Below are 24,344 nucleotides of genomic sequence, written 5' to 3' on the forward strand. Positions count from 1 at the left end.
GTATGGCATCATCAATAACTGAGCACATATTTACTCTGGAAGAATATCAGTAATTAAAAATTGCTTCATTATCTCTCTAGACAATTCAGATATGGACTGCTTACTATGTAGTCTGACCCCCTCAAAGGGAGCAGTGGAATACCACACCAGGGGTGGACGCCTGCTGATGCTCCAACAAGGCTGCAAGTGCACCTAATAGGCTTATTACAGAACTCTTGTCCCCACTCAGTCTAGTTAGAGTCTGACGCAGAGACAAGAATAATGCCATTTCTTCATCATCTACCTCTGTTGCAGAATCCAATCAGCAAACAATTAATTTTGAAAGAGAGTGTTTTCCAAAGAAATTGCACAAACATTTCCCCCATTTTAACCACACCCCATAGAATAGCGTCAGTCTTGTCCTGGGGAACTTAAATTAGAAAGAGCTGAGAGACAAATGGAAAGATGAGAAAATAGAAATGTGTGGGTGTGGGAGGTGGGGAGATTGGGAATGTCAAGAAGGTAACCAAGTGGCAAGCTCTCACAGAGATCAGCACAATATGGGGTCCCTGGCATGCATGCAACCCAGAGCCTGGGCACTTCAGTTATTTGTTCGGTAACATTTTTTCTAATTATTTTTGTAACGCACATTTGTTAAGAAAACATAGAAACATCTACAAGATCAGAGATGACGGTTCACATTTTCCTTCTATTTTTGATAAAGTCATACCATGTTGCAGATATATGACAGCCATTTCAGGGTGAATCAGCATGGTGGGGTTAAGGGTGTTACTTACTAGAAGCTTGAAGGCAATAGCAGAAGTCAGGTATGAGCACCCTAGAGTCAAATTTCCCACATCGTTTTGCACTCGATTATCCAAAAATTCAATATCTAGTTTCTAGCTAATTTTAGCACGTATAAATAGATATTCTATGGTGAAACATTATGCTTAAGATTTTCATGTGTTTTTTTCTGATTCACCTCCGTGAAAAATAAACATGCAAGAAGCTAAATAAATTAGAGAGTAAAAAACAAAAACAAATTAGAGGCATCTTAGCTGGTGTGAATGCTGAATTAGGGGACCCAACGTTTCTGGAAGCAACAAAAATATTCCTTCCTGAATGTTTAGAAATATTTAGTTACATCTCAAGTTGAAAATATCCCCCTTTCCAATCGCTTTTATAGGTAAGATGTACATTCTTCCTACCCTGGCCCTAATTCCTCTAGGCTCAATGAAAAGAGTCATAAGTCTTAAGGGTCATAAGTCAGAAGGGTCATAAGGAAAACAAAATAAATAGCAGGGACTCTCAGTTGGCCAGAGAAGGTAGTCCTGCGGTCGTCACTGTCTGCCTGGGAACTATGAGTTGAGGACCAGGCAAGACTCTCCATAGGGTTCCCTTTGTAGTCTTGCCCACTCCACCCCGCAAAAATGAGTCAATGACATGAGTTTGCTCAAGAACGGAAGAGCGCATCCTCACCCTGACAAGCGATCTGCTCACACGTTCTCTTCAGCAAGGATATGAGCAGCGAAATGTCAACAACTGTCTCGGAGGGGCTTTCTCCAAACGTGTGAGGTTCTGTCCAAATTCCAACCAGAAGTGCCCCATCTCTGTAGAAAACAGGCTTGCTCTCCTCTGACATGATCAAGTCACCAGAGCTGTTTAAACATCCTAGTTGGAGAACACCTTCCAAGACAGTTAACAACTCCAGCTTGCTTAGATTTCCCCCTTCAATCTCACCTACACATGTACAGACACCAGAAGCCAGGAAAATTCAACCTTCTCCCTAGGCCGCCCCCTCCCTGCCATCCCAGTGCCAAGTTGACTTTGAGTCAACGTCTGTGTTTGGGATTGTTAACTTCTTCCTTAATCCCACAACAGCTGCCTCTCAGTGGTCAAGCTAAATCCATTTAGCGTATGACTGATGTGTGGATCTTCTGGGGTGGAAAAAACATTTTTAAAGAATTCTCATTCTTCAGAACATTTGGTAATAATGAGAAAAACTAATAGGCATTCATCAACTGTGATAAGGAACAGTTCCTGTCCTATGCATTACTCATTTATGCAAACTGTTGTAAAGGTAATAAAAATCACTGTGCAACTTGGGCTGGAAAAGTCCGTGAACTCAAGATTTCATTGGCATGCACATTTCTGAGGTTTTGGTTCTGTTTAACATTTTTGTCAGTGACCTGCTAAGAGGAGCAGAGAGCAAGCTCATTAAGTTCCTAGATGGGAGGGATGACCAGAACATTAGAGAGCAGCAGTAGAATTTCCCTAGCCCTTGCCAAATTAGCAAAACTGTCAGACTCAAATATGCTCACCAGAGACAGGCAGAGGAGCCGCCCAAATGCAAGTTAAAGAGTGGAAAGTTACTTAGGAGAAAAAATGAAAAGACTATAGATGCAAGAACAGACAAGAATAGATTTATAATAGAATATGCATAGGCTCTGTGAAACCCTTAGGTTCACTGGAGTCTCTGCACCCCCTTAAAAATGAGTTCAGGTCTTAGATCCATGGATGGGGGAGCAGAAAGCCCTCCCCAAGACTTCTGAGAACAACAGGGAGTGTTCCCTCCTCTTGAGTATGTCTAGCTTTGGTTTGGGGTTCTTTCCAATTTAGACATCTTACTCTAAGCCATTTTGACTGGGACATTAAAAATGAGTTCCCTCCCATGGACAAGTCACGGCCTCCTCCTGAAGGGCCTTTCAACCTTCTTAGGCACCCTGACTCTCATTCAATTCTCCCAATTAAACATCTACCCCCAAGGAACTTAACATGATGTTTCCTAAAAAATATGAACAGTTCTCTCCTTAAAAGGAATTCTGGGATTAGCTAGTAAGATAATTGTGTTTCTACATGTGTCCCCTTGCACAGGTGAACATGGCAATGTGGTATGTTGGTTGTGCTGGAACCAGAAGGGACTGTTGATCATGCTGCTTCAAAAGATAGTTGAGCTTCAGTTTAAACTTCAAACTAGAAATAGGTAGCCAGCGCCGTTTCCACTGAATATAGTTATCCTTTCCACATCATCAGGGTATTTCTAATACATGCTGAGGATCCCTGTTTAATTCGCAAAACCTCTTGTATAAATTTTCCCTCTGTTATTTTTGGATCCTGTATAAGTTGTGCAGTGTCTAACCCACAATAGTATGACCTTGCAACACTCCTAGTAGGCTCCTAGATGAAAGAGTGATTGAAAGCTGGCTTTGGCTGTCTAAACCTGCACCCCAGGAGGCAGCCACTGGAAAAAAAAAAATCAAGGTACAATTCTACTATGGTTAGAAATGAACACTACACAAAAAATTCAAAGGATATAATTTTAGTTCATTTAATAGTGTTAAAAGTGATATAAAAGCTCATGCACCAGGACAAATGTTTTAAAGAGAAGCTTGTTTTACACCTGCTAATAAAATGAAGAGAGGAGGTCTGGGCTGCAGGTGAGGTCATTGGCAGATTCTGCTGGAGAGATAACCATTTCTTGCAAGAAGCGCAGGCTGGAGAAAGTCAGAGGGCTCTGCTAATTGTCGGATCTGAGGGCTGCCTCTGTCAGGGACCGTTAGGAGGGAGGAAATCAGCCAAGATGAAGACTCTTTCTCCTTAAGTCCCCTGAAAGTTGGAGGAACAAACCCTTCTCCGAGCCAACACACACTGGGAATCATTACACTAAATGAGAACGGCACCGTTTCTTCAAGAGGACTGCAAGGCACACAGCATGAAGGAGAAATTTGTACTAGGAAAAAGAATTGTCCAGTTTTCAAAGGAGCCTCCCAGAAGGCACCCCTTCCCATTTGCATGGAAAACCTACTGTTAGGCTCAGGCGCTTATAGCTCTTTCCAGAACGCTTGATGATATCGCCTTGGGAGAGAACAGGAGGCACCAAAGGTGGGTGCTTGTTGACCTGTAATCTGGAAACCCGGTAGCTGGGCTTATCTTTGAAGACTGGAGCCAAGTGTTTATGAGAACTCTTAATTTACTACCCCTGAGAAGTCACCGTGTATGTTTTGTTACCGATTAAAATCGGTGCAGTCTGTTCAAATTAGATTTTTGGAGCACGCCTTTCTTGAAACTGTCCCAGGTGATCATTCTTGTCAAGCTATGACTTTTCCAAAGTCCCTTTTTCTGGGTGACCAATCATCCTAATGATGATTCTGTCTCGTCATTTTCTTCCAGATGATCCAGGAACCTGTGTATCCTGTGCTCCCGGTTATTACATGTAAGTCTGGTCCTTGGTTTTTGTGGTACTAATGTTTCTGCCATTTAAGCATTACTAATTTAATGCTAAATCCAGTGATTAGAGCAAAGAGGCCCCACAGCCTGAAATGACTCTATCCTGTAGGCTATTAATGAACAGCTATTGGACTTAACAATAAGAACTGAGCTATTTCTTTGCCTTGAAAGATCTTCTCTTTCTTGACCCTGGAAGTCATCCAGTCTAACATTATGCCTAGAAATTCTATCATGGGTTACCAAAATACGGACCCTGTTATTTATGAACAGGCCTTACTAACACACATGACTACAAGTAAGCTGCTTTCAATGGCTGCATGAACAAGAGTAAAGCCAGGTGCTACACTCTGGGTAATGAGAGACACAGGCCACAAGGTTGACTGGACTACAGACATCACCACCCCTAATGTTGGCTTGTAACATTCTACAACATCAATAATGGCATGTTTCAACACTCCCTGGCTTCCTGCAGTGGTCTCCAGCATACATTGTTGCTTATGTAAGGAGGAAGGAAAGGAGGTGGAAAGGAAGTTTCCAGTAAATGCTGCATAATTCCTTACACTCTTCGTCCACACTGAGAAGCTCTTTGGCACAAGAGGGTCTGTAGAAAATGGAATCAAAAGATGCTTGTTCTGGTGCAAAACAAGCTAAAATCCATGCATCATTCTCTCATGATAGGCAATTCTTGTGAAGTGTGTAAGCCTCCTCTTATAGATGTTCATGTCGATTTATCCTCTACCTCTTTCCATTAAGATGGTCAGGGACTCTAGATCAACTGTAATTTCCAGAACAGATGAAAGAAAACTCCAAGAGGCACAAGGTTCTCTCCTGCAAGATGATGGCAAGACTGGACCTGGATCACGTCTACTTTGAGAGGCCGTTTCCCCCTGTCACCACATGCCCTTGCCCTCTGTTAAATGCCAACGTTGTAGGGGAAGAAAACAAAATCTAGAAGAAAGGATGGGGTGAAGGGAAGGGAATGGAAAGGCCACAAAACTGAGCCAGATTCAAACTTGTTAGTGTTTGGTTGTGTAGTTTGAAGACAACTTTTTCAAAATGGTCCATTCTTGTCCATACTGGCCCCATCTTTGCATCGTTGCACTTATGACCCACTGATTGAAACTTAGCAGGGGAGAGAGGCTCCCAGCTTAGATTATTATAAGGCTGTCCAGATGACACAGAATGAGTGAAAAGCAGCCTGTCAGCATGTCTACAGTTGCCATTTACTTAGCACATGGCTGCTCCCATACAGTTCCCATAAATAAATGAATGTCAGAAATGCAAGCATTCCTTAGGAAGGTCCCAAGGGGAGACGTACAGAGTATTGCTCAAGGAGTGAAGAGGAGCCTCCCATAAGCGAATCATCATCATGTGGAAGTAAATGTGGAGTCCTCCACTTTGTCCCTCTGACGACTCCACCTGCCTCGGGCTTCAATCTAGCCATGCTTCCTTCTTCACTGGGAGATTTGGACCCATTCCCTCACCTGCACTGACTTCCTCGGCCACCTGGGTCATCTCTTGGCCAACTTAGAACCAGCTCCATCAATCTCCCTAGCTCACCTCAACTCACTAATGAATCTGTCTCCTAAAACCCTCTGAGAAACAAATATGCTGAAAGTCCCTGCCCCAGTACAAAAAGACTGAGAAATATGAATGAGGAGGGTCCAGCGTCGTAGCCTAGCAGATAAAGTCCTCACCTTGAAAGTGCCAGGATCCCATATGGGCACTGGTTCTAATACAGTGGCCCCGCTTCCCATCCAGCTCCCTGCTTGTGGCCTGGGAAAGCAGTCAAGGACAGCCCAAAGCCTTAGAACCCTGCACCCATGTGGGAGACCCAGAACAAGCTCCAGGCTCCTGGCTTTGGATTGACTCAACTCCAGCCATTGCAGCCTCCTGGGGAGTGAATCAATGAACTGAAGATCTTCTTCTCTGTCTTTCCTCCTCTCTGTATATTTGACTTTCCAAAAAATATAAATAATAAAATCTTTAAAAAAATGTGTATGAGAAAGCTAGTGTTGCTGTTAGGCATCACTTGGGACGCATGTGCCATTTTGAGTTGTGGCTAGCTCACTTCCATTCCACATTTCTGCGGATGCATCCTGGAACGTGAGGGCTCAAGTGCCTGAGTCCCTGCTACCCGTGTGCAAAACCTGGAAGGAGTTCTGGGTTCCTGGCTTCAGCCTGGCCCAAATCTGGCTGTTTCAGATATTTGGACAGTGAACCATCAATTGGAAGATCTCTCTCCCTCGCTCTTTCTCTCTTTCTCTGTTGCTATGACTCCTACGTGGATGAACACAAACATTAAACTTTTAAAAGTTTAACAGAAAAAAAACTTTTTTGAAAACGAAAACATGCACTTCCAAATATTCAGAATATTTAGTAACTTTGACTATGAAGTGATGGACAGTAGAGATGTTAAGAAGGAAATGCAGATATGTACACTGATAGCTTGCTGGCACCTTGAAATTCACCAAAGATCAAGGGTCACCTTTATCCCACTCCCCCTCCCCCCCCACTGAATGCCCACTTCAGTGGTGTCTAAGCTACAAAATTTTACTGCAGAATAACAGTAATATTTATATATGTAACAGCTATCTCATTAAAGCTTAGACATTTTCTTTTTATTGTTAATCATCTAGTTAGACATCTTGGCAAGCCTCTTGAACTCAACACTGAGCTGCTTCAAGCTTTGTCAGTGCCAGCTGCTGTGCAACAAATCAGACAAGCTGTTCACACAGATGTGGTAACAATCCCAGCCCCATCTTTAACCAGTTGTGGGATTGCGATCACTTAACTTTCAACTTCAGTCCTCTTATCTAGATATTAAGATAACATCTGCCATATGTGATTTGAAAAAATTCAAGTGAACCCATACTTGACACTCAGTAGTATAAAAATAATCTTAGGGCCCCATTCCCTCTCTCTGTTCCCTCCCAACTTTTCTGATAAGTAAAACCTCAGAAGTCCTGAAAAAAGGGGTTAGTGACCTAGTTTGAAGATACCAACTGACGAAAAGCAAATTTCCTTTCTTGAAATGCAAAGACCTATTCTTGATTCATAGATAAAGAAATAACCTACATGTGGGCCCAGGCAAGGTGCCAACATGTCGTATTAGGGAGTCTGGGTTTCACCACCATCTTCAGCTTCCTGCAAATACAGTCGCCGGGAAGCAGCAGAGAGGAGTTCAAGCAACTGGAATCCAGGGAGAGCTGGACTGGGCTCCTGGTTCACGCTTTGGATTGTAGCACAGAATTTGGGGAGTAAACCAAAGAGGAAGAGCGCTTTCTGTCTCTCTAATGTAAAAGCTGAAGTAAGAAGCAGGTCTGTGGCACAGTGGTTCGGATGCCGCTTGGAATGCCTTCATCTCCTGGGTCTGTTTCCAGTTCTAGCATCTTGTTAATGAGCATCCTGGCAGGTGGCGGGGGAGGACTCAAGGACTCAGACTCTGCCACCCATGTGGCTTTCTTGAAGTTCCTGGTGTCTAGCTTCCATCTAGCCCGATGTAGGCAGTTACACGCATGGAAAGAATAAACAGTGGATGGAAGATCAATCTCTCTGTCTCTCTCTGTCTTTGTGTCTCTCTCTCTGCCTCTCTATTTTAAATGAACGAAAATAAATTAAAAGTTTTAAAATACTAGATAAGCACAGATGAGATTAATTTCATATGTGCAGGCCACAGGAGAATTTGTGTGTTCCCCCTAGGTTTGAACACCATTGCCATAAAGCCTGTCCTGAGAAGACTTACACAGAAGAATCAGAATGCAAGGCATGCGATGCTCACTGTGGCAGCTGCGACCAGCATGCGTGTTACTGGTGTGAGGAGGGCTTCTATCTCTCAGGTGAGCTTTTGGGCAAAGGACATGGCGCATGATGACAGGAGGCCTAGGAACCCCCTACCAGTGCAATGGGAGTGCTCACCTCACTGACTTCGCATCTTCCCGGCACTGGAGCCTTCCTCCAAGGAGGGATGTGAATCTAGGTTATAAACCAGCATTAGCCATGGCCACTTACTTCTGCATGCATTCATAAAACCTGATTCATACTGCACTAATTAATCTCAAATAATCCCTAGCTAATGGGAAGAAGGATGAGTTGCATGGGGAAGTTGGAGGGGTGAAGGAGGGAGGACGTGAAAGTGAGTGTTTACAACTAAAGCCACCTGGGATATTTGTCGCCTCGCCCCATTGTTTCAAAGTTCAGTAGGTGCTACACACTCTTGGGCCCTTGAGAGTTGAATAGGCTGCCTGGCCTTACACTTCAGTCAGTTCGTTGACTTTGATGGAAGTGAACAATTGAAAAAGAATTAGATTGCAAGCATGCACCAGTTGAGGAACTTATAGCTCAGTGTTCTTGACTAGAGTGAAGCACATGACCCAAGATGATTTTCAGTGGTTCTCCACAGAGACTCACTGTATTTGTGGCTTTTCAAGGCCTTGAGGAGAGAAAAGTGTACAGGATGCAAGGTATATAAAAGATATAAATTCAATGCAGGGGTGGGAGGGGGTGACTTAAATTTTCAATAGAAAGAATTTGAAATGTTGGATTAAAACACATTCCTCAACTGAAATACACTTAAAGCCATATTGGTTTCCTTACAAATACAAGCAAACTTTTTCCTGGTGCTCCCTTCAACCTCTTGACCCTGGCCTTACATAGAATATCGAGCTAAGGCAGGGAGAGCTCTGCCTATATGCTTCTTCTCTGTGTTCCCATATAGATGGCAGCTGCGTGAGAGAATGTGCTCTGGGCTTCTACGGCGATCGAGACATGGGAGAATGTGAGCCCTGCCATCGAACCTGTAAAACCTGCACCGGCTTCAGCTACAACGAGTGCAGTAGCTGCCAAGAGGGGCTGCAGCTGCTGCAGGGCGCTTGTGTACATCCCGCCCAGAATCAGGTGGAAGGCAACTTCTGGACAGGTTTGTAACTGCCAAAGAGAGGTCCTAGGGATGTGGCTGCTTCTCTTGTTCCCTCCCTCTCCAAGACAGGAAACCTGGAATGGAAGATCAGAGTTGAGCAAGGAGTCACTGGTGCAGGGTTATCTCCGGTGTGTAGAGTTGTGCCTGACGCTTGGTCAGCAGAGGAAGGTCCAAGGACACTTTGTGACAGCTCTGGGATTCTTGTTTCTACCTGGTTCAACTTGGCCAGGAAGTAAGTAAAGAGAGACAAAGAGGGAAATATGCACAGTTTTCGCAAAAATTTTGATATACCATCTATCACATGCACATGTCTCTATTGTGGAAGAGGTAAGTGTTGCCCAAAGATTAGGCTTGCCCCATCCCACACAAAAGAACTCAAACCTCAGCAGTGTTGCTAAGATGGATGGTCTTTCTGGCTGAATCTTTAGAACTTGTCATCATACAAGCTTTCCTTCTCTGAGTTTCCCTTGCAGCTGAGATGAAAGCAAGGGGTTTCCCAAGGGAAAAGGTGGGTGGCTAAGTGTGACAGCTTGGAAATGGCCATGAAGATCTTACGATGCTGATTCCTCCCTTCCCACAATGAAACCCTACTGACGGGCTTCCGTGCACGAGTTTTTACCAACTCCCAGTGATTGCTTCCAGTCCAAAATGGTTCAACGATAGTATCCCTCCTTGTTTGCATTCTGTCAGCAGTAATCCCCAAAGCAAGAGATGTTCTCTACCGTACTTTGAGGCAAGGACTTCCTCGATGCTTCTTTTCAGTGCAGTAACCATGGCTGCTGAGAAGAGACCCACACAGGTCTGTACAGGCTGATGAGAATGACAAATCCAGGCAGAAGAAGCCTGCATGCCGTGCTTAAGAGGAGGTGTGCTCAGGAATGTGGTCTATTGGGTCAATTTTGCACAGGCAACTTGGAGAAAGAGCAGCTCAGAAACCTTCGCAGACCTAGGGTTCAAAGGCTACAACGGACAACAGGTTCCCTTCTGTACATAATCAGCAAGAAAATGATCTAATTCTAGTCAAAACATCTTCTGTGAATTATAGCTAAATGAAAACGCAGCAAATAAGTCTGCCGGGCACTCCAGCACTTGGGAGGCACTGCGAGCCAAAAGGAAAATGGTCTGGTGATGCACGACTCACACAGAACATCTGTGTTTTATCTGGTGTCCAGATGATGGGGAGATCTGGAGAGCCAAGAGGCAGAGCAAGCAGACGCGATTCCCCAAACGACTGCATGTCTCTTCAACTGCAACCCGCGTTTTGCCAGCAGAAATTGGGTTCTGATTGCTCCCCCTTTGTACAAGTACCAATCCCATCAACTTCTGTGAGTTCTACCATCCCGACGTAGTATTTTTGAAGACAGGAAGGAATTCATCTGTTTAGGGGTAGGGATGGGGGATCATACTCACAAGAGGTCCAGGAAGCAGATGAGGACGCTTCTATGGCTGGACAAAAGCAACACAGTCTCGTGGCATAGCTACATGTTTCGTTTTTCATGTTCTGTGAACCACAGGGAGAGAGAAATGCAATCAGCAAGCTAGATAAGGTCCTAGATCAAGTGCCCTAGTTTCCCCAGGGAAACGGATCATAAACGGGAAGCGCTGGGAGCATGGACGCCAATGCCTACAGCTCGTCCCCACTTTCTTTTCCTTCAGAAACAAGGTGGAGAGTTTAATGGAAGAGGAGAGGGTTCCAGAGAACAGGCACTAATTAACCACACCTTACAGATGATGCCAAGCAGATTGTAGTCGTCCTGGGTCAGTTTAACGGAATCTCAGACAAATTACTGAGTGTTTGTGGGAGGATGGAGCTGCCTAGATGGTACCAGCGAGATTTTTTTTTTTCTAAAGACAATCAGACCCAGGTAAGAAAGGGAAGATCGAGCGCAAAGTTCAGTTTGGGTCCTCCCTCACCCACGTGACTTCCAAGCAAAAAGACTGAAATCATATTCCCATCCCAGAGTGCTTGTCAGTGTGTGCTGGGAAGAACAAATCCAATCCAAGTTCCTTGGATTCCTCTTTCAACCCAGTGGCTAATCAGGATGGGAGCGGCAGTGGTGAGAGAGTCATCTCCTCTTTCCCAACCACCAACACGGCGGAATGGAGGTTGCACCACACACGGACCCACCCAGGAATACCCTCCAGACAAGACTAAGCCATCTCCCAAGATGGCACTCAGCTCTCTGCTCCCCCAACCTCCAGAGAATCATCACATGAAGGGAGATCATCTGGATTCCTTGTCTGAGTCGCTGGCCTCCTGTGGCGGTCACTGGGTCCAGTCTGCCTCATTGGCAACCATGAAGTCAGCGATTAACAGGTCATGGCTGAATTCAACAGTCACACAAAACTGCCACCAGTGGGAATGCACAGACTGTGGGTTTTAAAGATGATTGTGTCTGCTGGTTTCCTAAAACATTGTGATGGGAGTCATTCTCTCCAGTGTTGTGAAGTCATTGGAATCTTCTTGCATGGTTCTCCCTCCCTCGCCCCCGGTAGTCCTGGAAAGCCCAAAGTCTAATTCTGGCCTATTTCCTCTGCCCACCTATTTCCCCCATTGATTAAAACCAGGTTGCAGCAGCCTGTAATTACATATCCTGATGAGAGCCTAATCTGCAAAGCACAGACATGGGGAATGAACATTTTTATCTTCGACCACATCCTAACAATTTATCACTAGCCTGTCTTTTGATCTTAATACCCATGCTCAGGGAAAGACTGGAATTCCAGGGTCAGTCACTAACTCCGAAAACCATGCCTGCAGAGGGGGAAGTAGTCAGCCTCAACAGTGAGCAAACAGGGTGCCGATGGTGACTGCGCTTTTAGAACATTTTAAAGATTCTGGACACCTGGTTTTTAGAAGGCCTTTGTGGGTGTACACAGCCACCGCCCTTCCCTTGGAAAGGATGGCAACACTTTCAGTTAACTAGTCAGCTGAAATCCAGAGCTCAGAAGACATATGTCGCAGGACAGGGCGTTCAGTGTTTGGCCTAGTGCTATACACCATTTGGATCAGCTCTCATGGCTTGTTAAATAGTCCAGGATTTTGGAAGTAGATTGTTCATCTTTTGATAGGTGGAAAACAGGTAAAAGGGGAATATTCAAACCACAAAATTTGGAAACATTACACATTAAGTGTCTGGTTTCTCCTTCTAGAGAAAGATTTCAGTCAATATACCTTTGCTTAATTCTGTATCAGCGACTCCCAAAGCCAAATTAATTCCTAAAGCAAACCTTTCTGGCCTACAGGGAGCTTTGGCATTAGGGATGCCCGGGTTCAAATCCTGGCTCTGCTGCTGACCAACTACGTGACCTAGTGCAGGTTTCTTATCCTCTCTGAGCCTTCATTTCCTGGTCTGTAAAATGAAGACATGAGACTGCCTTTCACAGAGTCGTTTAGGAAACAAATGGGAGAATAGGGCTAAAGCTTCTACCACACACAGGTCATCATGTATGCTAGCCTGTCCCCAATCCCCTGTCCTTGCACCTGCTCCTGTTTGAGCACCGGAGACACCAGTTCACCTTCAAAGCCACACTCACAATCTCTTTGGAAGAATGCAGTGGAAGGTGCCAAGAGAGTAGCAAGGCCGAGGAAACGCAGTCACAGAGAGAAGGCAGCAAAGGATGACCCACTGGGACGGCCAATAGGCTGGCTGGGTCCTGAGGCAGCCAGGAACCTACGCACACACAGGTGCGCCACAGCCTTTGCAAACGTTCCCTCAAACTCATGTTACGTCCTTACAAAGCTACGTAAGGCTTTCTAAAGTTTGTTAGGAAAATGAAATTATCTTTTAGTTCCATTTTCCATGAATTTGGGGGGGTGCCCTTGTATGTGTAATTATAAAAGATGATGAAAACAATCCAAAAGGGGAACCAAAGGGGAAAAATGAATGAGGATTCATGCAAATAAATAGACAAGCTGCTGTAAGTGATGTTTGTGAAGAGTCGGGGTTTGAAAGGAAATGCCGAAGACACGTAGTGCGCAGGGCCGTATGCGCCTGTATTCTGCTCGTGCAGCTCTGAGTGAGCAGACACCCACACGTTCCTCGTGCTCACACATGCAGCACAAAGATGGGAAGCCTGTGTGGCAAAGTAGGCACGTTTCTAAGAGGTGGGATTGTGGTGACGTGTATCTCCTTTATCCGCTTTACATTAAAAAAATAAAATGCTTTGTCTTTTTTAATTAAAAAAAAAAAAGAAGCCGTGCCCACTACAAGCCCATCTTTGATGAAGAACCTGCTGCAGGAACGACGAAGGTGGAGGGGTCAGACCAAAAGAGGTAACAGGGACACAGGGAGGACAGCATCCTGACAAAGTCTCTGCCACGTGGGCACCAGCCGGAGGAGCTGGGAGAGAGCAAGGTGCCAGGGGCAGAGAGCAGCACCAAAAGGAGAAAGCCATAGCGGGGGGGACTCCTGTGCCGGACAGGACCTGCCCAATGAGCCAAGTGCTGAGTCTAAATGAGAGAGGTGATCCAAAGTCCCAGCCCAGCAGGCAGTAGCAGACTTGAGAAATATAGTACAACACACGTGCATGCAGTGGAACATTCTAGAGTCATCAGAACCAGTGCAGAGAACCTTTCTACACTGATAAAAGATGGTCCCGTTCTATATTGAGTCTTGACAAATAACAGCAAGGGGAGTGACTAAATGGACGCAAAAGGTATTCAGGGTGCAAAGACTTAGAGGGCCATTTCACAGAGTATGGCTTTCCTCCACTTTGAAACATGTGGGCTCACTCACTCAACAGGAATCAATACGTTTTTTTAAAGGCTTTTTTTCTATGGCCGCAGGTTCCTAGACAAAGTGATTCCCTGATTCCTCTTTCTATCCTTCCTTCCCTTTTTGAAGTTCCTTCAATTCTAGAAACTACATAGCAGGGGAAAAACAGAGAGAAACTATAATTAAAATTAAAATTTTACTTGTTCCCTTAAGTCACCCATCTTTCAGCATACAAAACTGTAGCTGCCGTGCTTACCTAGTTACAAACCGCTTGTGCGGAGCGCCCTCTCGTGGTCATGAGGACATTTCAAACTGTTAGGCCATGTGTAGGTCGCAAAATAAATTGCCAGAATGGGAGCTATGTGTAATTATAAACACATGTGCATGTGTAGCTGCACAAGTATACACTTTACATAGCTATTAGAAAATTAACGAAAACTTACGTCTCTGTAAATACAACATTTCAGCATTAAAATAACACAGAAGAAGAAAAACAGCCTGTGGCCTGAACAGAGGAGTCAAGATTTTGAGGGTGCTCGCTGTCTGTTGACTATTATAATGTCCTCATCCTTTAGACAAGAACTCTCAGCCATGCATGAGGCAGCTCAACTGCAGTGTAGCAGTCTGCCCGCTGCCTTCCCTCCGGGGCTGTGGGCTGTGCTGGCTGATGAACAAGGTCTTCTGAGCAGCCATTGTGGTGTTGGGAGGTGTGGGGACCACTGCGGTGACCGTCCCCTGCCTAACAGCCATGCACAAGGCTGACTGCTCACTGTGTGGGGCGCCATAGGCACTTCCACAGGGCGTTTTCTGAAAGTTCGTGAGAAAGGTGCTTTCCCTTCCAATTCCATTTTCCCACAACACTTCCAAACTCCCCTGGTATCTACACCTGACTTGAATCCCCCTCACGTATCTGTATCCACTGTCCCCCTTCGCCTAGCCACTGCCCATCATCTGTCTCTCATCCTTGCTTTCTTTTCATCGAAACCTGGCAGCTCTGCAACCATGAATGCCGTCATGGAAACCAAGCAGCGCCTCCCAGTGCCTGCTGGAGCTCTTAGCCCACAGAGGAGAGAGAAATCAGACAAGCTTCAGAAAAGTGGAGTGTGGTGGGGAAACTGGGAGACATGACGGGGAGCAGAGAGAACCATGGAGTGATCAGCTGGATTAAGCCCTAGACACACATTTTCTCATTAGAGACTGGAGAGCAGAGCTCTGAGAGTTCAATTACAGTATCCATGGTTACTGGCCGCAAGAGGCACAGCTGGGATCTGAAGGCAGGTGTGACTAGGAAGCCACCTCTGCAGGAGTGGCTTTCTGGGGAAAAGGAGGAAGGAAGGATGAGGAGGGCAGAGGTAGATGCCCGCAGTTGACTGGGAACCTGCTCACTCAAATCCCACGTTCTCAGCTAGAACTAGTCTTCATTCCCTGTGTGAGTCTTGCTGGTCTCTGAGCCCTTCCCAAGCCGTAGTCCAATCACAATGCATGCCAAGGCAGGGACGTAACGAAGGCTGTTCTGTGTGTCCATGGATTGGACCCATGGAATTGCTGCAATGACTTCCAGGAAAGGCTGCCTGTGCAGCGCCCTTGGAGGGCATGGGAGAGGGCTCACAGGCCTATGAGTTTCATGGTGTGTTCACCTGCTGAAAGCCTGGCCAGCCAAGCAGCCCTTAGGGCAGGGAATGGGGAGGTACTGGCATAGTGCTTGGATGTTACTCTGAAGAACAGGGTGACTCCAACACTGGCCAAAGAAGGAAATCCAATTTACAAAATCAAAAACGAAAGAAAGAGAAAAGGGAACGATATGGTCAGCTGTCATACGTGTGCGTGCCTTGCATATGCTTAAAGGCACAAACACTCCCACCCATTTTTAGCACATGTGGGAAGTGACATGTGTTCATTTAAATATCACCACTGTGTTTAGGTTGATTCTATAAGAAACCATGTCCTGTACCTCATGAAATTAGCAGAGGAAATCTTTTATAAAGAGTGAGGAGGGGGAGGGAAAGAATGAAGACTACAGCAAAGGGCCGGTGCCAACACTTAGGCAAGGCAATATCAAAGGGATTCCATCTCACAGGGGGAGATGAGATGTCCAGGAAATCTTTTCCAATAACTTTTACCGTGCACTTGCTCAAAGAATTCCAACCTGTTTCTTTCCCTCACAGATACTTTGAAAAACAACCCACCCTGCAATTCTTCTTGTAAAACCTGTGCTGGATCTGCAAGTCTGTGTACTTCGTGTCGGAAAGGTTGGTGTGCGATGCGGCGAGAAGTGTGGCAACGGCCAAGCCCATTTGCTGTAACTCGTGCGTTGTGGGTATCTGTGGGTGACGAGGTCTTTGGACCTTGATCTGCGCTCATTACATGTTATCGGCCACACTGGCTTCTCAGTGGAAGGCACAGGTACCCAAACATTGGGCAGTGCTAAAAAAAAAAAAAAAAAAAAAAAAATTAGCTTCCAAAAGGACCTGAACAGGAAGGAAAGAAAAAAAAAAAGCAGGAGCGGGAAAGAGAGAAGGGAACTTATTTTGGAGGCCCTACTGAATATTTTGGTAGGCTTGCTGCAGGTGTCCTGGACAAACAGGTGTCAAGGTGTAAAGACGTCGGTTCTCTGCAGCCACGTGTGCACTCCGAGGATAAGCACATGATGCCTGTTCTTCTCGCCCCTTGATTTGCAGGCACCTTTCTGCTGAATCAGACCTGTGTCTCCTCCTGTCCCCGAGGCACGTGGCCCTCGTGGAAGAATGGCAGCTGTGAGGCCTGTGCCAAGGGCTGTGCCTCCTGCTCGGGAGCCAACACCTGCCAAGAGTGCCAGGCTCCGCCCGAGCAGCCCTTCTTCCTTCACAAAGGCCGATGCTACAGCAAGTGCCCTGAGTAAGTTCCCCCTCTGCCTCTCTCCCGCAGCACCTTCTCCTGCAGCAGGTTGGGGTCATTCACCTCTTCTCCTGGGCGTGAGGACCCACTGGGCGTGTCCCTTGCTATTGGCCACATGCCTGCTTCTCCTGCCTGCCTGTCCCATCTCTGCATTTTTTCCTTTTTGTGAAAATGAGTTCTTTTTCTCGAACACAGCAAAAGTTTGATTGAGAAACAGATTCCTGCTGGCCAGAAGGGGCTTCAGGAGAGGCGTACCTCAAGGTGTGGGGACATTCCATAGGGAGAATATATAAACTCATCAGTTCTTCTAGGGTTTTTCTTATTTTTAATTTTTAATTGGTTTTTAGTGGATTCTGTGTGATTTGTGGACACAATTCCGAGAACATAATGATGTTCGCTTTTTGTTTCGGAAGCCTTGTTCTTTTATCGCCCTTGTCTTGGTTATCCAGTGTGGGCAGCTCTGTCATACCACGGAGCAAGGCTGCGGTACAAATCTCTGATAAACAACAGGACTGGATGAAATATGAATTATACATAATAAACACATAGTGACACTTGATGAATTATGCATTGATTTCCATGGCTTTCTCAATCCCTTGGTTTATAATTCCTTACCTCTGCCTATCAGTGACCCTGAATCCAGGATTTCCCCAACAGGGAAGTGGGAATGGCAAATCAAAAAGAACGTCGGGAGAGGTTGAACAACAAGCAATGGAAATGCCAAGAAAAAAATAACAAAGACAATGACAGGATGTATTACCTCACATAATGTCACATTAGACAAACACTGACTCGTTCTGTGGCCAAGAGGGCTGTTCCACGATGCTCGCATACTTAGAGTGGCCTCCCTGCTTGGCTCCTGTAGCCTGAGTCCTTGGTGTCTGCCTCAGCGCTAGATGTTCCCTCTGCATGGAGCCAGAGCCAGAGCAGAAAGGGGGCGAAGGAAGGAAGGAAGGAAGGAAGGAAGGAAGGAAGGAAGGAAGGAAGGAAGGAAGGAAGGGAGGGAGGGAGGGAGGGAGGGAGGGAGGGAGGGAGGGAAAGAAAGAAAAAAGAAAAAGAATTGAAATAGGCATGTCTGGCACCAGAAGTCCTTTTTCTCTTCACTTATGATTTTCCTGCTCTTCTCAGCTTCAATTTTCACTTCAAATAAGCATCATCTACATTTTCCTCATCTCCCCCAAATTTTAGAGGATTGGGGTTGCATTTTCCTTTGTTCACCCCCTGCTGAGTGATCTCCTTCGTGCGATGTTTAGCCCTTCAGAGATGCTGAATAGGCGGACATCAGATTCCACCTGGAAGAAAGTCAGTCACACAGGTGTACGACTCCATCACATCAGAACACATCTGATACTGCGTGCAAAGGCTCTGCAGGGGCCCTGGAAAGAAGACATCCCAAGCCTGACTGAGAACATTCCAAAGCAACAGTGGTTCCAATTTTATACGGCACTGACCCCTCTGAGCTTTTTGAAATCAATTTTTAAGTTTATTCAATGTTGAAAAGTTACTAAATGTAGAGCAAAAAAATATATATTTTCTACTCTAAGGATGTAACAAAAAGTAAGAAATATGAAAGAAAACAACTTCATGCCTTCAACTGTATTTATTTGAAAGGTAGAGAATCACATACTCAAAATGAGGCTCTCCCACCTGCCAGTTCATACCCCAGACGCATACAATATCCAGGACTGGACCAGGCTAGGGTCAGGAAAGCCAACTTGGATAGCAGGAACCTGCCTCCCAGAGGGCACATTAACAGGAAGCTGGAGAGCTGGAGAGAGCTGAGACATGGACCCAAGCACTGGGGGCATCCCAACAGATATCTCCCAGTGCCCAATTCCAACTCCCCAGTCCTAACGCCTTTATTATCAGGTGTGAACCACGCTGCCAGCTGGTCTGCTCCTTTCGTTACACTCTCCCCTTCTTTCCACAGGGGCTTTTATGGAAAAGATGGCACCTGTGTGCTCTGCAGCTCCACTTGCAGAACCTGTGAAGGAAATGAAACCAACTGCCAGTCCTGTAAAGCAGGTTTTGTCCTGTACAAAGGAGAGTGCCACGAAACCTGCCCCGAGAGGCACGTGGCGGTGGAGGCTGTGTGCAGGCAGTGCCCGGACGGGTGTTATGACTGCCTTCATGAGGAAACGTGCAAAGGTACTTGGAGGCATGCCAAGGGAAGTGTGGCCCTGACCACTCATGGGAAGAGGGGTTATGCAGCAAGATCTTGCGCAACCTGTCTCCCCACCTTAACTAAAACGAACCAGTTTAGGTGCCTGTCACTGAGGATGCTAAGGGTGACACACAGTATATCCATCACAGATTCTGCAAGCCAAAGCAAGCAAGAGTCCCTCCTCCCTACATGTGCGCACACTCAGAGTGTGGCAAGCTCTATGCAAGGTACTAGTGACAAAAAGACCCAAGAATGCTCCCAACCCTTTCGGGCACAGTCTCAGAGGAGACAACAAAACACACAGGTGGCTAGAAACTTGTTGAGCCGATGTTGTCCAGCCAAAGGATTCTTTTCAGGAGACCTGAGGTGTTCCCCAAGATTCCTCCCCCAAATAAGAAAATAAGCACAAATTAGATAAAACCACAATGCATTCATTTTTCATTCTGATTAACCATCTACTTATTGATTCACCCTACAAGTCACCCTTCCTTCTGTCACTCAAAACAATTTTTCAGTATTTGTTCATGCTTTCTTGGTTTTTCAAACAATATCACCAACTTCTCTGCCATACAATCTACTAGAATGTGCAACTTTGCACACCTCCAGGAGTCTAGTATATCATCTGGCAAACCCAGGACAATGCAGTAGAGTAGCCATGGGTGGCTTGCTGCTCCCAGGGCAGGGCTTGTTGGACATTAAGGCTGGTTCCTGACATAAAGGAGATGTGGCAACTCTACACCCAGAGCAGATGAACCAGACTAGCCAGGGATGGGCTGGACCACTGCTCAAGGGATGCACTCCTCTCTTCCATCCCATTGGAGATAACTTGCCACCTCTTCTTTTCCCCAGAATGCATGTTTGGCTTCTTCCTGCACAATGATGCGTGCTATCCAAACTGTCCCCGGAGCTTCTATGAGGACTCACGCCACTGTGTCCACTGTCATGAAGATTGCCAGGAGTGCTTCGGCCCTAACGCTGACGACTGTGAGAGCTGTGCAAGTTATTTCAAGTACCTCTATGATGGCCAGTGTTTGGAAGAGTGTCCAGCAGGAACATACTATGAGAGAGGCACCAAAGATTGCCAAGGTAAGACCTTCAGGCATTTCTCAAGTCCATTTCCCAGGCTGGATGAACTCTGGTCTTTGCATGGCTTCTTTATTCTCCCACTCAAGAAAAATTTGCTCTGTTAAGTTATTGAAAATATATATAACTTACCTCACACCTGGCTGTTGCAGCCACTGGGGAATAAACCACTGGATAAAAGGGTGTGTGTGTGTGTGTGTGTGTGTGTGTGTGTGTGTAGTATTTAACTATCTTGCAAAGAATGCAAAAAAAAAAGGAGGAATCTGCTATTATTTACACCTCTTTATCACTGAGCGAGGCATGCATTTTTATTTTAGCTTTTTGTTTTCTTATTATTATTTATCAGGAAATAGAATAGTAGTGAAACAAGTTGTTCATTACTAAAGAAATTCTCAAACACCTGAGAGAAGAGTTCCAGGCAGAGGGACTTTTCCCAGAGCCACAGGATTCACTCAACTAAACAGGCGGTGGTTGTTGAGCCCCTTACGTTGGCACCCAGCACACGCCAGACAGACATGCAGAGGCAGTCACCCTAAAAAGGATCAGGTCCTGAGAGTAATTCCGTGAGGCAGGGGAATCCTTGGGTCACCCAGGTCCTAGAAAATATGCGGAGAGTGCAGTGGACAAAGGGGTGAGGCACAGCTCTGATGGCTTCCTGCTCGAGCCTCGTGACCTGACTCTGCCTTTCCATGTGTTTTACATGAAGCATTAGTCAGTACTCATGTCTGGGAATATCTGCAGGTTCAACCAGGCAGAGAGCAAAAAGATCAGAAAACACAAGTTGTGCCTTCTTCCCCCCGTGATTTCCTAACCAATACAGCATGAGCACCAATTGCAAAGCGCTTGTGTTGTCTGAGCTACTCTAGGTAATTTAGAGAGGATTTGAGGCATATGGAGGATGTGGGTGGATTATGTGCAGACACTGTAATGCCTCATGTAGGCGACTGGAGTCCCCATAGGGTTTGGGATTCTGAGGCAGGTGGCTTCCTGGGCTCTATCCCCTGTTCACATCTAGGGATAACTATGCCAGCAGGTGATCACACCTTCAATGATTTGCTTGTTATTGCAGTCCAGGTAATTATAGGAAACTGTCCTAACATTTCTGAGGCAGCTGTTGCACAAAGGAGCTCTCTGAGTATAGCAGAGAAATTGAAATAGCTATTTTATCCCTGCTCTGGATAAAAGTAGCCCACCCCAATGCTGTATGTGACTCAGGGTCCCATTCCCTTGGCTCTGACCCTAGACATACCCAGAAGACACGCGGAGGGAAGATGGATACTCGTTTCAGGTGTCAGGGTGGGGTGGTATCCAGGCCCCCTGTCAGTTTCTGTTCACCCCCACAGACTGCCACAAGTCCTGCCTCACCTGCTCCTCCCCTGGCACCTGCACAACCTGCCCAGAAGGCCTGAAGATAAACAGACACGGCAACTGCGTGGTTCACAAAGAGTGCGCTGCCAACGAGTACTGGGACGAGGAGACTCATGGGTGCAAGATGTGCCACACGAAGTGCTACCGCTGCACAGGACCCGCTGAGGACCAGTGCCACAGCTGCCCGAGGGAAAGCCTTCTGCTCAGTGAGTGACCTGTGCTTCAAGGAGAGCATCCTCCTCCCTTCCTCTGTGCCTTGCACAAGGACTGGCCCACTCAGACTTCTTTCTGTTTAATGTCTTGTTTTGTGAGTGGGGCAATGTTCAAACCCAAAGAAAAAGTGCAAGAGTGAAAACAACACAGAAAAATAGCATACATAGGGCCTTTACCCATGTCACACATTGCTGTATCGTTTCATATGTCCCTCTCCTCTCGCTGTGAAAATGTGCATTGTTTGCAGCGATCTTCTTTTTCTGAACCGTTGGAAGACAAGTTACATACATCGTGGTCTCCTGCACACCAATATTTTAGTACATATTGCCTAAGAATAAGGGTTTGCTCTTCTGTAACCACAGGACAATGCCAACTCTGGAAATTTTCACATATTGTGATGTACTGGCTGTATGAAAAGTTTATTCCACTTTAGAAAAAGGTTTGAACTAGAGTCAGGTATCACATTTGCCTCTTTAATCTGGAGCAATGCCTCAGACTTACTCTCTGAGTGTATTTATGCTTTAAGAATAGTCTTTACTCCCAGATTGGTGTGAAGTGTTTCCAAGAGCAGGTGGAAAGCATTCATTCATTTTTAACCAGGACACTTCTTAGGTGAGCTCAAGTCCTCTGAGGCTCATTTATGTTGGTGTGTAATATCAACTAGCCTCTGCTTGGTGCATCAATGTGGATCATCTGATCAATTTCTTTACTATATGATTACTGTTGGTTCCCTTATAACTAAAAAAAAAGTCACCTGGGGATATACTCAGCTGCTAACCAAAATTTCCCAAAGTTAGCATCTACTGATGGGCACATTTTCATCCCAGCACGGCCAGTCCACTCTGACCTCTACTTCCTCTGCACACCAAGCTTTATGGTCATTTCTCTTTCTTAGATCTCAGCTATATCATCGGCCCATGGTGACCTAGCCTCTCTTCCCCCACATTCCCCCTCCTCCCACATGGTACCCAGTGGGAAGAAAGTAGCAGCGATATGGGAGTCCTACAGCATGCTCATTGTCACACACTCTTCTCCTACCTTCACAGACACAACTTGTGTGAAGGACTGTCCGGAGGGCTACTATGCTGACGAGGATAGCCACCAGTGCATCCCCTGCCACAGATCTTGTAGGACATGTGAAGGAAGACACAGCACGCAGTGCCGCTCCTGCCGACCGGGCTGGCTGCAGCTGGGAAAGGAGTGCCTGCTTGAGTGCCGGGAAGGGTAAGGGGCCAAGTGCATTGCACCATTGGATTGCGCAGCCGTCCCAATATCAGCCTATTACACAGGTGGGGAAAGCAAGACTCAGAGCACATAGCACCAGGGTGAAGCTGCACAATCAGAAAGGGAGAATGATAAGCCATTTGGCAATGATGGAGGAGCAGGAGGACAGGTAGAGGGGCCTCTAAGATGATGCAGAGCCCAGTGGTCAGACTGGCCGTAACTGTGAGTCCTAAGAACTCGGCAAACACAACTCAGAAGTGAAGCGCCCATCCTCCATCCCTCAGGGTGGTCCAGGGTCACTCACAGAGGTCCTCATTCCGCTTTTGGATTTGTTCTGATGCAGATGTGATACGCAAGGGTAAGCAGTGTGAGAGTGATGCTGATTTCCCAAAAAAGGATGATTCCATTAACATCTCCATTGATACCACTAAATCCTCAACTCGTCATACTCCCCACCGTAAAACCACAGAGCAGGTTCAGTTATCATAAAAAGCCTAGACTGACTTGGTGCAGCCTTCCAACAGCATCTCACAGGTGATCTTATTATGCCTCCGTTTGTCAGAAAGTCTAGTTACTTATCTGACTTATCTAGAAAAGGGTGAAGATTTGGCTGTGCCATCCTTGTTTCCCCCGGGCATCCACGGCAAAGAGGAGAGTCAGTTGCAGGCCTGCTGCTCACTCCTCCTTCCCAAAGAGTAACCAGAAAACTAGTTGTTGTTGCTGCTGTTTCCAGACACCGATCAAAATGTCTGTAACATTGGGCCTTCTCCAAATGCCTTCACCGAAACCAGCACATCTCCTTCCCTCAGTTCTAGAGCAAGCACTGCTTGCTTCCCCACTTTTGTACTAAATGCAGTCCTACATTTTTATTTACTTCACTCATTTACTCTGACTCAGCACACATTTAGTGAAGAGAACCCAGTATGTGTAAAAAAAGACTGGTAAAGCAGGGGCAGGCATCTGATCTAGTGGCTATGACACCATCAGTTAGGCACCCACATCACCTACTGAAGTGCCTAGGTTTGACACCCAGCTCCATTCTGCCTCCTGCTTCCTTGTAATGCAGACCCTGGGAAGTATTGGGGGTGATGATTCAACCAGTTAGTTCCCTGCCACCCACTTAGGAAACCTGGGTTAAGTTCCCAGGACACTGGTCTTGGCAGGCATTTGAGAGGTAACAGCAAATAGAACTCAGTCTCTCTCTCTGTGTGTGTCTTATACACACACACACACACACACACACACACACACACACACTGTTTGTATCTCAAATAAATAAATCATTTCATTTAAAATGTAAGGGGTCGGCATTATAGTACAGGCAATGGACTCCCAGTTTACGATTCTGGCATCTTTTATCAGAGCGCTGGTTTAGATCCTGGCTGCTCCACCTCCAAGCCAGCTCCCTGCTAATGTGTGTGGGAAGAAGTTGTGAATGACGGTCCAAGCACTTGGGTCCTTGGCACCTGTGTGGGACATCTGGGTGGAGCTCCTGATTCTTGGCTTCAGCTTTGCCCGGACTTGGCCTCTGTGGTCATTTGTGGAATGTTCCGGTGGAGAGAAGACTTCCTTGTAC

At 46.1% G+C, this 24,344-nt stretch overlaps 1 protein-coding gene across 1 annotated transcript in view; it reads left to right on the forward strand.

Moving 5' to 3' along the window:
• Positions 1 to 24,344, forward strand: part of PCSK5 (proprotein convertase subtilisin/kexin type 5) — a 288,359-nt gene that overhangs the window by 258,357 nt on the left and 5,658 nt on the right. The window contains exons 25-34 of the mRNA XM_040988775.1: positions 4,150 to 4,192; positions 7,909 to 8,045; positions 8,924 to 9,124; positions 13,320 to 13,400; positions 16,008 to 16,091; positions 16,521 to 16,716; positions 18,647 to 18,864; positions 19,730 to 19,966; positions 21,307 to 21,537; positions 22,591 to 22,768. Coding sequence (XP_040844709.1) covers positions 4,150 to 4,192; positions 7,909 to 8,045; positions 8,924 to 9,124; positions 13,320 to 13,400; positions 16,008 to 16,091; positions 16,521 to 16,716; positions 18,647 to 18,864; positions 19,730 to 19,966; positions 21,307 to 21,537; positions 22,591 to 22,768 — 1,606 coding nt within the window. The remainder of the gene's footprint in view (positions 1 to 4,149; positions 4,193 to 7,908; positions 8,046 to 8,923; positions 9,125 to 13,319; positions 13,401 to 16,007; positions 16,092 to 16,520; positions 16,717 to 18,646; positions 18,865 to 19,729; positions 19,967 to 21,306; positions 21,538 to 22,590; positions 22,769 to 24,344) is intronic.

This window comes from Ochotona curzoniae, unplaced genomic scaffold, assembly GCF_017591425.1.
Source record: "Ochotona curzoniae isolate NIBS_2020 unplaced genomic scaffold, NIBS_Ocur_1.0 contig_50, whole genome shotgun sequence".
In the NCBI taxonomy this organism is placed as follows: Eukaryota; Metazoa; Chordata; class Mammalia; order Lagomorpha; family Ochotonidae; genus Ochotona; species Ochotona curzoniae.